General features: G+C 43.0%; 2 protein-coding genes across 9 annotated transcripts in view; both read right to left on the minus strand.

The window, feature by feature from the left end:
• RGPD4 (RANBP2 like and GRIP domain containing 4) overlaps positions 1 to 6,561 on the minus strand; it is a 34,009-nt gene extending 27,448 nt beyond the window's left edge. For both annotated transcript variants that reach the window (XM_082304402.1, XM_082304401.1), the window contains exons 1-6: positions 6,293 to 6,561; positions 3,685 to 3,752; positions 3,108 to 3,219; positions 2,037 to 2,189; positions 976 to 1,206; positions 400 to 545 (exon numbers count right to left, since the gene is read on the minus strand). In XM_082304402.1, coding sequence (XP_082160528.1) covers positions 400 to 545; positions 976 to 1,206; positions 2,037 to 2,189; positions 3,108 to 3,219; positions 3,685 to 3,752; positions 6,293 to 6,367 — 785 coding nt within the window. In that variant the 5' untranslated portion in view covers positions 6,368 to 6,561. The remainder of the gene's footprint in view (positions 1 to 399; positions 546 to 975; positions 1,207 to 2,036; positions 2,190 to 3,107; positions 3,220 to 3,684; positions 3,753 to 6,292) is intronic.
• A 3,444-nt stretch (positions 6,562 to 10,005) lies between these two features.
• LIMS1 (LIM zinc finger domain containing 1) overlaps positions 10,006 to 13,942 on the minus strand; it is a gene marked incomplete at its 3' end in the record, with an annotated part of 79,095 nt that continues 75,158 nt past the window's right edge. For 6 of the 7 annotated variants that reach the window (XM_082304191.1, XM_082304193.1, XM_082304190.1 and 3 more), the window contains 2 exons: positions 12,333 to 12,408; positions 10,006 to 11,492 (listed from right to left, as the gene is read on the minus strand). In XM_082304191.1, coding sequence (XP_082160317.1) covers positions 11,378 to 11,492; positions 12,333 to 12,408 — 191 coding nt within the window. Of the gene's footprint in view, positions 11,493 to 11,929; positions 12,078 to 12,332; positions 12,409 to 13,942 lie in introns of those variants that run through there. The other variant, XM_082304195.1, reaches the window with a different exon arrangement.

The following is a 13,942-nucleotide window of genomic DNA, read 5'->3' on the forward strand; positions in this document are numbered from 1 at the left end:
TTTGGAGGGTTTTTCGTCACTGGTTTTGGGTTTTTTTAATTGTTTGGGAAATCTGGATTAATAAATTGCTGAACTACAGAAAAACATTGTCTTACTGAAGGGAAAGAAGGTACAAAGTTAATTGACCTAGGATATCAATGAGGCTTCTCCATGGCTGTGTGCTGACTATTCAAACAAGGCTTGTATATCTCAGTCAAAAGATAGCTTGGGGTTCAAACCCAGTAAGAACCATTCTTAGTGGCTAGTACAGAGAATCGCCTCTCCCATCCACAAACAAGTTAAGCAGTGAAATCGAAGCTTCGTAGATGTTCTGTGACCCGGGGGGAAAGGGGGAGGAGAAAATAAATTCTTAGCAATATTTTTTTTTGTTATTTTACTACAGGAAAGTTAAAACAGTACCTTTCAAGTGCCTCTCTGCATTCCTGAACATCTTTAGAAGAAAGTGTCATTTTGACAAAGCTGGAATAGGCCAGCAGATGATCTTTCTTGATAGCTCTCCAGTTATTTTTATCAGACTCCAAGTCTTGTAAAGATTCCAGATATTCCTAAAGAAGAAAGTTCATCACAGGACAAGGATCAGTCATCCTTCCATGAAGGCAAGGGCAGTACTTCTCCAAAACATATCAGTAGCATTTATTGTATAATCCAGTTTCACAGGCGAGACCTTAACATATTCTTCAGCAGCAAAGTTCCAGGGAACTATCTGCCTGAGCAATTTTATCCCTAATGGAACTGCTGTATCTAACCCAGCTTTTGAAGTTAGAAACTCAATAGCTCTATAAGGCTTAATTTTAGGGAGAAAATTCCAATTAAAAAAACCCAAGAGGTATTTTGTAATTCCACTGGTTTCAGTAGACTTGCATTTGAAGGAGTTAAATCACTTGAGAAATAGCTGTCAGAGTAATGACGCTAAGAGAAACAGACCAGTTAAAAAGACATGGAAGATTATCACAGGATCAAAATATGATTAAACACCTCAAATGTCTCTACAACACAGGAACACCATTCCAGGTTTGACTGCAAAGGTATTTTCTTCTCTGCCTCCTGACAATGGAGCACAGCATCTCTTAATCTATTATTTGAACGGTAGAGCGCAACTAGTCTGATGTTTATGTAGACATCATCTGGTCTTGCATAAAGTTCTGCTTGAATCAAGTCAAAAAGCTGATTCCATCCATCTTCACCTTTACAATCCAATAATCGCTCCTGTTAAACATGGAGGCAACATGTTAATATTTCATTTTGCATGTGAGTCTTTTCAGCAACTACAGTACCAGTTTTCTTTCCTCCACTATGTACACTACACTACTCAAACTACGCTACTCTTAATAGCTTTCAGGTATTACATGAAGTTTGATAATACTCAAATATTTAGAAATTGAGATAACTATCATAGAAGAAAATCCTCAGAGTTTACCTCTTACCAATGGTAAGTAATGCTTGTCAAACCATTTGGTTCAATGACAGCATACCCTGCCATAGACTACTTTCCTTAAAAAAAACAGACATCTTAAGACTTCAATGTGGTTGCTGCCTAGCTAGACAAGATTAATATACCTGTGCAAAAGTGAGATTGCGTGACTGAAAGTATTTACATGGTATTTGAGAATTACAGCATTTTTCACATTCTGCAGAGTTGATCATAATACAGATTTAAAAACGAGAAAAGCAGCATAGAGCAAGAAAGCCTGACTTCACAGGCCTGCTACCTTCCTGCCAGTCGCACAACAAAGATCAAGTAGTGCCTATCTAATCTTAACTTGTCAGATGTGATAACTAACACAGTTTCTCAGCATTTTTGAAGAGGATTAACCTTGAAACATTAAAAAGGGTACGAAAGCCTGTAGCTGCAGCTTTCTTGAACACTAGACAAAAATGTCAGACTGCAAAGAAAGTAACATCTAATAGATTTAATATTAAAGATTATAAAATAATTTAGCCAGGAAGAGTTTTGCGTTAGGTGACGTGCAAAAAGCACTCCAGTCAGATGCTGAAAATTTCTTTAAGCCACAGAACAGAGGTAATTTGGAATTTACCTTCAACCTGTAAACAGCAGGACTCCCAGGGAAGAGCTTAGCAGCTCTCTCAACCCAGTATTTCGCTCTTCCATCAGTAATGTCATTATTGCATAGTAACTCTGCAATCTTCAATACAAGATCTTTCTGTGTTGGGTTCAACTCCACAGAACGCTAGTTTTCCCCATGCACACACAAGAGGGGGGGGGAAAAAAAAAAAGTAACTTAATCTTACAATCCATATAGAACAGGAAAGTTATCCCTGCACAAACAGACCCAGCTATTCCAATTAGTTAGACCTATTGATATAGAATAAATTAAAAAAGCCTTTCTAGATGCCACCACTAGTTTAGAGCACACAGATACAACTGCTAGAATTCAGAAGAGCATAAGAGAAATAAATGCAAAAGCCAGCTCCTCTGCATCTACCACCAGCTACAGCTATACACAGGCAAAAGGACTATAAGGACCTCTAGTCTAGCCAGACGTGGACACTTTAAAAGAAAAAAAAAAAGTTAAGACACACAGTTTAAGCAGTGTGATAGCACTTCATGGAGCTGTGTTGATAACCAGACTTTTAAGCACATCATCTCCCTCTCCCAAACCAGAACAAAGACATTCTGATTGGGACTTTGACATTTACATGCTTGCCTAATCAAAATTAGGTTTGCCCCTCCCTTCTGCCCCTGCTCCCTCCAAAACCAACCAAACAAAAAACCCACTAGGCTTACAGTCTTCTAGTAGCAACTAGATGCCTGTTGTCATCACTGACCACATTAAGGAATTCTGCAACAGTCACAGATCTTTAGTCAAAAAGGCAATGTATGACACAGGAAGAATTTAACAGCAGGTAGCACAAAGATCAAGTCCAGAACAAAAACCAAAGAATCAATACTGAAGCAAGTGACATCAAGTGAAGAATCTCCTCTGCAGGGCTTCATATGCTTTCCATTGTGAAATGTGTATAAATAATACAGATTTTCCAGGAACACATTTTCTTCTATGCGTTTGAGAATGTCCAGCACAGAAGGATTTTAAAAGTCCATTTACAAAGAAATAAAGCAGGACATCAGGGTTCAGTGTAATACTTACCTTGTAACACCCAAAAGCTTTTTCTATGTTATCCTCAGCTTCATAAATTTGTCCAAGAAACCTGTGTGCTTTGGGATCTCTCTCTTGTACATTGAGGTATGCAGATATATACCTGTGGAGGGGAAAAAAAAGTCAGTTACTTGACCAATCTTTTCCAATAATACTCAACCTATAATGATAACTTAATCTGCCATACAGGAAGTATAGATGTATTTTGTTCTAGATACCTTGTCTGGACCTTAAAGAAAGAAGCAACATTGTTTTTCATGTACTACTTACTTGCCAGCAAGTATTTCTGTTCATTAAAAAAAGTAGTGGTTCACAGAAACAGTAAGAACTACGTAATACAAGGAAAAAAAAAGCCACTTCAACCAGGTAAGTTTTTCAGTAACACATAACTAATCTTCTTTTAAGTTGTTGTTTTATAAAGATTTAAATGGCACTCAATACCCACATTTACTGCTACCTTAAAACAGCATGATATTGATCTTGGCTTCTCTGGTCTACTTCATATTCATTTAGCTTTCCTCTTACACTTTAGAGAACAGAAAAACAAACATACATCAACATATGTTACCTTTTAGCAAGTTCATATTCTTTTATTTCAAAATACAGCTTAGCAAAGACGAATCCTTTCATTGATTTCTGAAGAAGAAAAACATGACAGACACACTTTAGACACACGGTACTTTTAAAATAATTCAATAGAGTAAGCCTTCTTTTCAGCAATGCATAATACTTTTAAATGCCTGAATTTGACAACTAGTTATCAGTGCAAATCCACTCCTCATATTTAAGGGTTTGTTTTTGAAAGATGTAGGATTAAGAATGAAAAGAGTTTTTCCTATAATTGTCAAAGGTTACTAGGCAAAATAGAGATTACAAGCGAAGCAAGCGACAAGCCCTTATACATGTGGCATTTTATAAACATTCCTGATTAAAGAGAGTGGAAGAATGGGGTCAGCTACTTTTAATCTCTTTTGTTGCAATGTAGCAAAGAAAAAAAAAAAAATCCTGCAAACCAAGAGAGATCTGTCATTTAGCCCTGCTGTAGTAACAGACACTACTGTTTAAATATACTTAAGGAAAAAGCAATTTCTACTTAAGTCATTCTCAGTTTGGGTAAGAAATGTATTTATGCAGTAGTTTATTTCTGATGTTGTTGGCCTAAGATAACTGGAACATACACATTCTATAGGCAAAAGGTGAAACATCTCCAAAGGTATTTTTTGGTGGAGGTAGAAAAAGGAAGCAACAAAGGCAAAACAAAAAGAAACAAACAGAGAGCAGCCAGAGGGCAAGACGTCAGAAGCATGGACAGGAGGAAAAGAGTGAAAGGAATGAACTAAAGAACTAACTAAGCCACAAGCAAAAGCCTCCAGGTAGAAGTAAACCAGACAGAAATGTAAAGCTTGAGCTCCCAGTATCAGTTCAAAAGCAGGTTTTGCTTGTGAACCAAAAAATACTGGAACTAGTTACATCTATGATTCCAAACAAGTATGTACATTTTGAGTACACTTGAATTACTAGTCTCCCTCCCTCTCCCACCCCTGCTATTCATGCAAAGTTTTAAGTGGTTTAGAATGAAACCAGGCCTCCTAAGATACCTCAAGCTTTCAGTCTGTATTTTTGAAGTACATTAGAAAAAGGAAACATTGAAATATGTCAGAACAGAGTCACACTTGGCATCTCCTTTTAAACATGGATGAAAAGAAACCTCAAAATAAATGCTTTGCAGCCTTATAAGCACCCCCCCAAAAAAAAAAAACAGCACAAGAAAACCAGTAACTATTTCCACCATTGACTGTGCTATACAATTAGTTGTAAGCATCACTTAAAACAAACAAACAACTAAATATGCACCAGTTGGCCTTAAGCACAACAGAAGGAGACAACATTTTTTTGTTGAATTCAACAGGAACATTAAAACAATTAAAGAGCATCTGATTCTGGCAGTGATGTACTTGACACATTGTCTGGTCTAAACAGCATCCAAGTCAATGAAACAAAGTCACAGGACAAATTTGTTACTCTGGGGAAAGGTACAAATGTTGATGATGTACACAGGCCCTGCATAAAGGCCCCACTGCATAATGGTGAACATGGATGCATTCACACTGTACAACACACTGCTGAGTATACTACCTCTGCAATAAAAATCAATTCAGAGCAGCAGAACAGGATCTTTCAGGATTAAATAGCTCCCATGAATTGCACCAGACTGCTCACTGTGACCTGTGTACCGTTTTCCAGGTATATTGGAAAGGTAACCAATCATGCAGAGTTCCTCATCCTTCTGTCCAGTTACTAAAATACAGTAGGAAAATTATTTTCTCCCAGTTCTCCCTTTCTTAACACTGTTAGTTCACGAAGCAGTCATACAAACAAGAACATTAATCACACAGCACATAAAAGAAAACCGAAAGTATCTCACATGTTCCACATGTTCCCTATTTAAGTTATTTTTTCTAAAAAAACAAAACAAAACAAAAAAACCCCAAACTCGGGAAACTTAGGAACTACACTCCCACAAAACAGAAGAATGCTGTACTTATACTTAGAGAGCTGGTGGGCTCTTTAAAGCTACACTAAGGCTCAGCAAGTGTAAAAGGCAGATGCACAGCTTTGGTAAACGACTGCTCCCGGTTAGGGAAAGCAGCTCCAGTAAACGAAACTCCATGCGCTTCCTCACAGCAGCTTCCCATACCTCAGCCGACTAAGAAACCCGGAGTAAATAGGAGCTCAGAAATACCCCCAGAGACACCACAACCCCCTTTTCCTCCTACCGCCGGGGGTGAGGAAGGGCAGAGCAGACCAAGCCCCAGCACCGCACTGCCCGGGACGGCGCGGGGAGCCGCAGCACAGGCAGCAAGCAGCCGGGCCCCCGCCCCGGGCCTTCCCCGCGCGGGCAGGGGCAGCAGCAGCCAGGCCGGCGGCTGCGCGGGAGGCAGCCGCCCCTCAGACAGCGCGGGCGGGCCGCCGCTGCCGCCCCGCGCCGGCCGCCCCTCGGCCCTGGCGCCACGCAAGGCGGGGGCGGGAAGGGGCCCCGCCAAGCCACGACGGGCCGGGCCGGGCCGGGCCGGGCGGCCGCCAGCAGCAGCCGCGACACCCCCGGTACCGGCGCAGGCGGGAAGGGCAAGGCAGCAGAAGGTCCGCTGGCGGCCCCCGCCGCCGGCAGCGCTCACCTCTCTGGGGGAAGACGCGGCGGCCTGCACGGAGGCGACGTACCGCTCCACCTCGGGCTTCGTGCGCCTCATCATGGCGCCGCGGCGGGGGCCGCACCCGGCCTCCCGCCAGCTGGATACGCCTTCCCCGCCGGCCCTCGCGCGGCGCCTGCGGAGGAGGAAGAGGAAGGAGGAAGCGACGGAGGGACGCGGCCGCCGCCGCGCGTTACGCAAGTTCCCGCGCAACCGTACAGCTTCCCTCCATCAACGGCCGCAGGGGCGGGCGGGGCCTCGGGCGGCACCGCGCTCTGCGCGTGCGCCGGCTCCGCGCATGCGCCCCGGGGGGGCGGGGGACGCCGACGCCGGCGGCCCGATAGCGGGAACGCGCAGCCGGTGCGGGGCGGGGTGGGAGTCGCGGCCGGAGGGGCCGGTCCCGGGGCCGGGGGGCCGCAGGCCTCTCTCCTCCCCCGGCTGGGGCGCCCGGGCCGGCGAGGTGGTGGTGGGTCCTCCCCTCGCCGCCGGCGAGGCCGCTGGCCGGCGCCCGCTGAGCGGCGCGGCGCTCCCGAGCGGCCTGGCACGGCCGGGCCAGGGGAGCGAGGCCGGGGTAAGGGCACGGCTTCCCTGCTGCCAGCCCCCTTGGGACGCCGGGCTGCCTTGTCCTTGTACCCCGCTAAATTTTAAGGAGCAACAGATCACCACAGAACCATAGAATGCTTTGGGATGGGAGGCACCTTTGGAGGCCACCTAGTCCACCCCCCCCTGCGATGGGCAGGGGCATCTACAACCAGATCAGGTTGCTCAGAGCCCCGTCCAGCCTGGCCTTGAATGTTTCCAGGGATGGGGCATCTACCACTGCTCTGGGCAGCCACTTCCAGTGTTTCACCACCCTCGTTGCTCTGTTGTTACTAGACCAGCTTCCATTTGTGCGTGGGCCTTAGATCTCACAGAAAATCACATGTATGCAGCTGTCTTTAGTATTTTCTCACCTAAAACTGTATCTTGTGGCTCACCACAGCTATAAATTTAATCCATAAGCAGGGGCCTTATCGCTGAGACCCGGTGCTCTAAAAAATGAGTTTCCAAATAACGTAGCAGCTTTGTTGAGAAACCTTATTTTACAGGTACTGTGAATAGTATAATTCCATTCTTTGTTACTGTCCTAAAGTACAGCTGAGGATGTGGCTGAGAAGATGATGAGGCCTGCAGCCCTGAAGACAGGAGAAATTTGCAAGTTGCAGCTGTAAGAGTTTGGCGGTGCTGAGCACCGGTGGTTGCCCCACAGTGTAATTCCCAGCTGGCAGCCTGCCTCAGATTCTCCTTCCTGGAATTCCCCATCTCATCTCTCCTCTGCCAGTTCAGGCACTTCCACCAAAATGAGCCCACTGGGCTCTGCCTCTAGAGAAGCGTCATTAAAAATTTGTCCTGTTCTCAATCTGAAGCAACCCATCGACAGCCATATGATTCCTGCTACACCTAAAAAATACTGACATCCCCGAAGCCTATCTTTGCCAGAAAAATAAAAAAATGTAACCCAACTTGTTCCTGTAAGGAGACCAGCAGCATCCATGTAACACCCTGGCTGAAAGAATTAATCCTCTCTTTTATTACTTGCTCTATTAATGGTGATTTATTTAGAGGTTGGATTTAATTCCCTAACAAGAAAGGGGATCTTTTTCTCTGTACTTTTTTGAATGGTGCGTCTACCACTGGGATTACCAAATAATTTATCAGCACCTGCCAGGCTAAGTAATAAAAGCCTTGGTGCTAGTGCAGAGAATGCCAAGAGTTGGCTCACTGGAGGAAATTTCTGCTCTTCACCTGGTGGGGAGGCATGGGAAATTGCTTTCATACAGGCAAGGTCCGGTGCCTTGACAGTGGTCGCTGTCTCTCGCCCATCCCTGTGGAAGTGGCACCCCCTGTGTTGTCCCCGGCAGCTGCAGCAGCAGGAAGGCAGCTCGCCAGGCAGGACAGCAGTCGACTGCAGTGCTGTCCCTGCAACCTGGCTGTGCTCAGCTTGGCTCGCGGGAACAGAGCACAGGGCTTGCCACTGCCCGCAGCAGGCTCAGCTTCTTCTCCCTACAGCTACATCCACTGGGGTTTCTGAAGTGCTCCCTGCTGTTAGTCTAAGCAGGGGCTTCAAAAAGAATCTCTCCTGCCCATGCATGATTGATCCCACGCACCCAGAAAGGGGCAAAGCTTCTCAGGCATCCATTGCCACATCCCAGGCTCACAGCCTTCTTTGAGAGACCTACCAGGGGTCATGGGTAGAAAAACAATAATAAACTCTGCCTGTTTCAGGAAAGCATGTCCAGCTATGCAAAATATTTGTAATACAGGCCAGGAAGTGAGCTTCAACACCAGACCTGTAATTGTCCAGGCTGCCTAATTGTTAGCTTGCTCCCTAGCTCTGTTTTGCAACTGCTTTTAATTAATCCTCTTCATACCAATGTCCAGGGGGATTATTTCAATGACAGTTCATTCCAAAGACAGCTCCCAAGAGAGCAGTGTGGATTTGGGGAATCTGCTGCTCGAGACAGGACTACAATAATAATAAAAAAAATTCACCATGAGGGTGACTAAGCACTGGAACATATTGCCCACACGGGTCTGTGAAATCTCCTTCTGTGGAGATACTCACAGCTTGGCTGAGCAAGACCTTCAGTACCGATCCAGCTTTGAAGTGAGGCCTGCTTTGAGCAGGTGGCTGGGCTAGCTGGCCTCTAGCAGTCCCTTCCAACCAACATTCTTCCATGATTCATCAGGCCTCGAGCCCTCAGGTACCCTCAGATGCTCTCAGTGCTACATCGCGGGGTCCGAGGTACCCACGCTCATGTTTATGAAACAGAAACCACTGCCTTGGTGAACTGTAGCACAGTGTTCACCGTCAGGAACTTGGAAACAGAAAAAAACCCATCCCGTGGCAGGGCCACAGGGCTACCAGAGCCAAGAGGAGACCCGCGGCTGCGCAGCGCAAACAAGGCCACGGTGTTGGAGATGGATGTCGCCCCAAGCAGTGTGGATGTGAGCCAGGTCTCGCCGTTTAGCCTCAGGGTTAGGGACCCCTCCCGACTCTTTGAGCAGTAAGGCTGCGGAAAAGAGGTACAGTCAGTGTAACACAAAAAACCTAGACCAAAAGAAGTGAATTATAATTTAAAGGAAGCATTGCTGAGGATGGTCTCCTGAATCCATAGCACAGTCCAAAATCCCAACAGGGCTACCATGCTAGTTATGTAAATGTTTTTTTGGGGACATTTTAAGCTTTTCTAGTCTTGAACACAGTCAGGACCGCATTCAGTTACTGAACTGTTACGGCATTCAATAACTATGTAGGATAAAATATTCAAAAAATACCCTACCTAGCACTAAACTGGAAGTTTGGGGTGACAGTTTCATTACAGTGAAAGAAGGAGAGAAAAAACTGATAGGAAGGTGTATGTTTTAAACTCAGACAAGATATTTTCTTTAGGAAAACCTAGTGACTGTGCCAATTCAGAAAATATCCAGAAGAATCAAGCTGTTCTTTATGAAACAAACTGTGGTTTCTTTCATGAACCTAAGAACTAACTACAGTGGGATATTTTGGAACGGCATATGTCTCCTTTACATCAGGATAATAAGTATTTACATACAGTCACAGGTAAAAGCATAGGAAACCAAGAGAGCCTATTGCTTTCCCACCTTTCTCAAACACTCATATAAAACAGGTGATACAAGGTTTAATAACATAGCCTTTATTGATGACACTGGAAAGCAGATGTTTTAAAGCAACTGATTTTTCATAAACAGGAAAGAAAATTTTACTTCCTATGATATAATTACATAAATCTGTTTAAGTCACTAATATAAAAAAATAAAAAGAGTTTGCATACTTCGTAATGTAGTACCATCAAGAAGTCCTAAGTAACAGAATTTTCTATAAGAAAGGGGAAAATAAAAGAAATTTGCATGGACAGAAGTCAATAGTATAAAGCAATTAAATGTATGTTATAAGGAATTCTGATGATTTGTGAGCTCAGTTCTTGAGGATGGCTAAAGAAACAGATCCTAGCAGGATCAAACCTTGTATATTTACACTCCTCGGTGTAAAAGTAATATTGCCAGTTAATTGAAATACGCGTTTTCAGTATTGTTCTGAAAATTAATGAAGTCTAGAAGCTAAATTTTAAGCCCAGGTGTTCACATTTGAAATAAAATACTGCTTGCATCCTGTATAATTAAGGCGAAGTACGTTATCTTTTAAAATACCTTGTATATAGTTTCTGCATAAAAATACGAAATAAAAAATAAAACGATATATATATATTTAATGGAACACTGTTATGTATGGTCCAGCAGAATAAGGCACAAAAAGTAAATAGAATGCAAAAGCATATATAAAAGTTAATGTGTTATTTTGAGTGGAATATAGCAAAATTCAAGTAGTTCTGAGTATGCTCATTTCTTGTAATAGGAATATATATTTTATATAAGTATTTCATGCTAAGCCTGATGTACAAAGATTCATCATGTAAGCATAATCTATCAGAAGTAGGTCATTTGTACAGTGACTGTCCTTAGAAATATGGTACTTCTCAAACCATCTGAAACAAGGCTACTTTAATGAGACGACTTGGCCTGAAATCCAAGCGTGAATTTTTCCACGAGGCGAAGTATGTTGGTTTCTTGCCCAAGTCACTTGGGCAAGTTTTGTCTGCATGCTTTATTTGAAGGTTAATACTTTCATGAATATAAATGACAATACATGCCCCTAAAGTTGGACACATTTGCACAGTTTGTTTTCGTGGGTATTCACAAGCAAATTTTCTGTCTCTGTAAATTTCCACAGAGATTACTGTGCAGAATGGGCTACTTGCATCAGTTCAACCGCATTATCAGGGTCAGAAACCTTTCAGGTGAGCTGGTATTTAATTTAGTTTGGAAGTATGGTCTGTTTATCAACAAATAAGCATACATGTATATGTATAGAGAACAGAGAATCTTAAGATATTTCAATTTGATAGAAGGCACACATCATCAGTTGTTGTCTGATTGCAGCCTCAAAGCAGCCCCCCCGCCAACTAATACGTATAAGATTTTCAAAAAGGAAGGGGAGAGCAGATGAAGTCTTTACTTCCTTCCCAAAGTTTCAGCTAGTTTCTTCAGTCTTTTCTTCAGCTCTAGAGGAAACTTCTCATAGCACTTTTTGCAGACAGGCTTCATATCAAACTCAACAAATTTATTCCTAAAACAACAAAGCAAAAACCAGACAAAGTTTTAGCAGCAGGGATAGTGAAAAAAAAAATTTAAAAAGTATCCTATTAAACATGCACAGGCAAAAAATTACAACTACATTTATACACACGTATGAAGTTACTTTCACAAGGTTATACACATTGTAGGCAGCAATTACAGTACCCTGTTGAGTAAGTTATGCATTTTTTACCCAAATGTCCATATTTGTCAACTGTGTCATTTAAAAAGCCTTTGAAACCTAATTGTAGAGCTAAACAGGCTAAACATAAGATAATGGAATAACACGTTAATAATTCAAGTTGCAGTTCTGTGAAAAATATTTTAGTTTTAATTGCCATAAATTCATGCAAAAACTTAAAATGAAAGCATCCTTAGCACTGACCAAAGAAGAAAGGAGCAGAGGTGGTGGTGAGAAGGAAAAAAAGTTTACAAACAGATTGGCTTTTTCTTTTTCTGCTTCTCTTTATCCTTTGCTTCACGTTCCCGTTTGGCAAGTCGTCGCTTAAATTCATCTGGCATTTTCTCATAACAGTGTTTGCAGACAGGTTTTAGATCAATTTCAACAAACTTATCCCTTTAGAGGTAAGCAGAGAAAAAAATAAAGGACAGAAAAGGAGAAGAGTTAAGACGACTAACTGAAGGAAGACCTGAACAGACAGCTGAAAGAGATGTAAATTAGTAAGTGGAGGAAGAGGAAGAAAGATGCACATATTTTCTCAATGCTGCTTATATGTTTTTCATACCGTAACAGTTACACTGTAGCAACATCTACACTTTGAAGATAACCGCTGATATGTTTTGAAGGCATCACGCTTATCAATAAACTTACTTGAGTGTTAACTTAGTGTTGCAAGTTGAACAAGCGAAACAGTTCACGCACCATGCCTTATTCAGAGCAGACACAACTAGGGCGATGGGAAAAAAAAGAAATCATTAGCATTACAGAGAAAAAAAAAGGTATTACAAAAATTTTAAGCTCCCATGTTCATGAGGCATGATGAACAGCCATTTGATTCTTCTACCAAGTATTAAGGACTGTAACAATAACGTGGCAAGGCTAGGAAGGCACGTGTGAGTGTAGTGTAGCAGGACTGTGAAGCATTGATAAAGCTGTCTCTGAGGGGACGTACAACTCTGTGTTCACCAGCAAGACCGGTTTAACCTATTTCTGCCTCCTGTTGCCTGCTTCCACCTCATCGCATGGCATGCTGACCTCAAGCAACTGTTTTATGAGGGCTGTGTTTACAACTTAATCAGGAGGCTTCTTCAGCTGAAAAGCAATCCAGCAAGGAGGTGTTTGTGTTTTCATTCGGTTTCATTTCTCAGCTCCTGTTCAGACTGCAGTGCCATCAACAGCAGCACTTGCCTGGCTGAAGAAAATAACATGAAGCCAGCAGTCAGGACACTGCTGGTAAATCAGCGCTACCAAGGTGAAAAAATTTATGGACTCCTGGGATAAATTGCTTGATCAAGACAAACTTGGATATATTTTTATTCTTTGCTTTGGAGAGAAAGTAACTATTTTCTCTTTGTTCTGTACCTCAATCTGTTGTCTGTTCTTCCTCTCTTTCAAGGTACCTTTCCACTTTTCCCTGCCAAAATTTGCCTCTCTTCTTAATCTAAGTTAGAAGATGCAAGACAATGGTTTTCTCATAAACTACAGCATTTTGTCAACAACAAACAGAACCAGAGCATTGTCACGCAGAGCTTTTTTTCCTGCGCTATGGAGCAAGCACATCCACAGAAGCATAGTTATCCCACTGCTTGCCAAAATAATACTAGTCAGATGAAAGTCTTCACTCCCAAGCAACCTCTGGAATACAGTCATAGTCACCCTCCTGAAAAACTGCTGCCACAGATGTTTGTTTCACCAGAGAGAGAACAATATTGGATACTGTCCTGGTTTCAACTGGGATAGAGTTAATTTTCTTCCTAGTAGCTGGTATAGTGCTGTGTTTTGGATTTAGCATGAGAATAATGTTGATAACACACTGATGTTTTAGTTGTTGCTGAGCAGCGTTTACACCAGTCAAGGACTTTTCAGCTTCCCCTGCTCTGCCAGGTGCACAAGAAGCTGGGAGGGGGCACAGCCAGGACAGCTGACCCAGACTGGCCAAGGGGCTATGCCATACCATATGGCGTCATGCTCAGTATATAAACTGGGGGAAGAAGAAGGAAGGGGGGACGTTTGGAGTGATGGCGTTTGTCTTCCCCAGTAACCGTTACGCATGACGGAGCCCTGCTTTCCTGGAGATGGCTGAACACCTGCCTGCCGATGGGAAGTAGTGAATGAATTCCTTGCTTTGCTTTGCTTTGCTTGTGTGCCTGGCTTTTGTTTTACCTATTAAAGTGTCTTTATCTCAACCCACCAGTTTTCTCACTTTTCCAGTTCTCTCCCCCATCCTGCTGGGGGGGAGTGAGTGAGCAGCTGTGTCATGC

Source organism: Platalea leucorodia (assembly GCF_965183815.1).
Source record: "Platalea leucorodia genome assembly, chromosome: 2".
Classification (NCBI taxonomy): Eukaryota; Metazoa; Chordata; class Aves; order Pelecaniformes; family Threskiornithidae; genus Platalea; species Platalea leucorodia.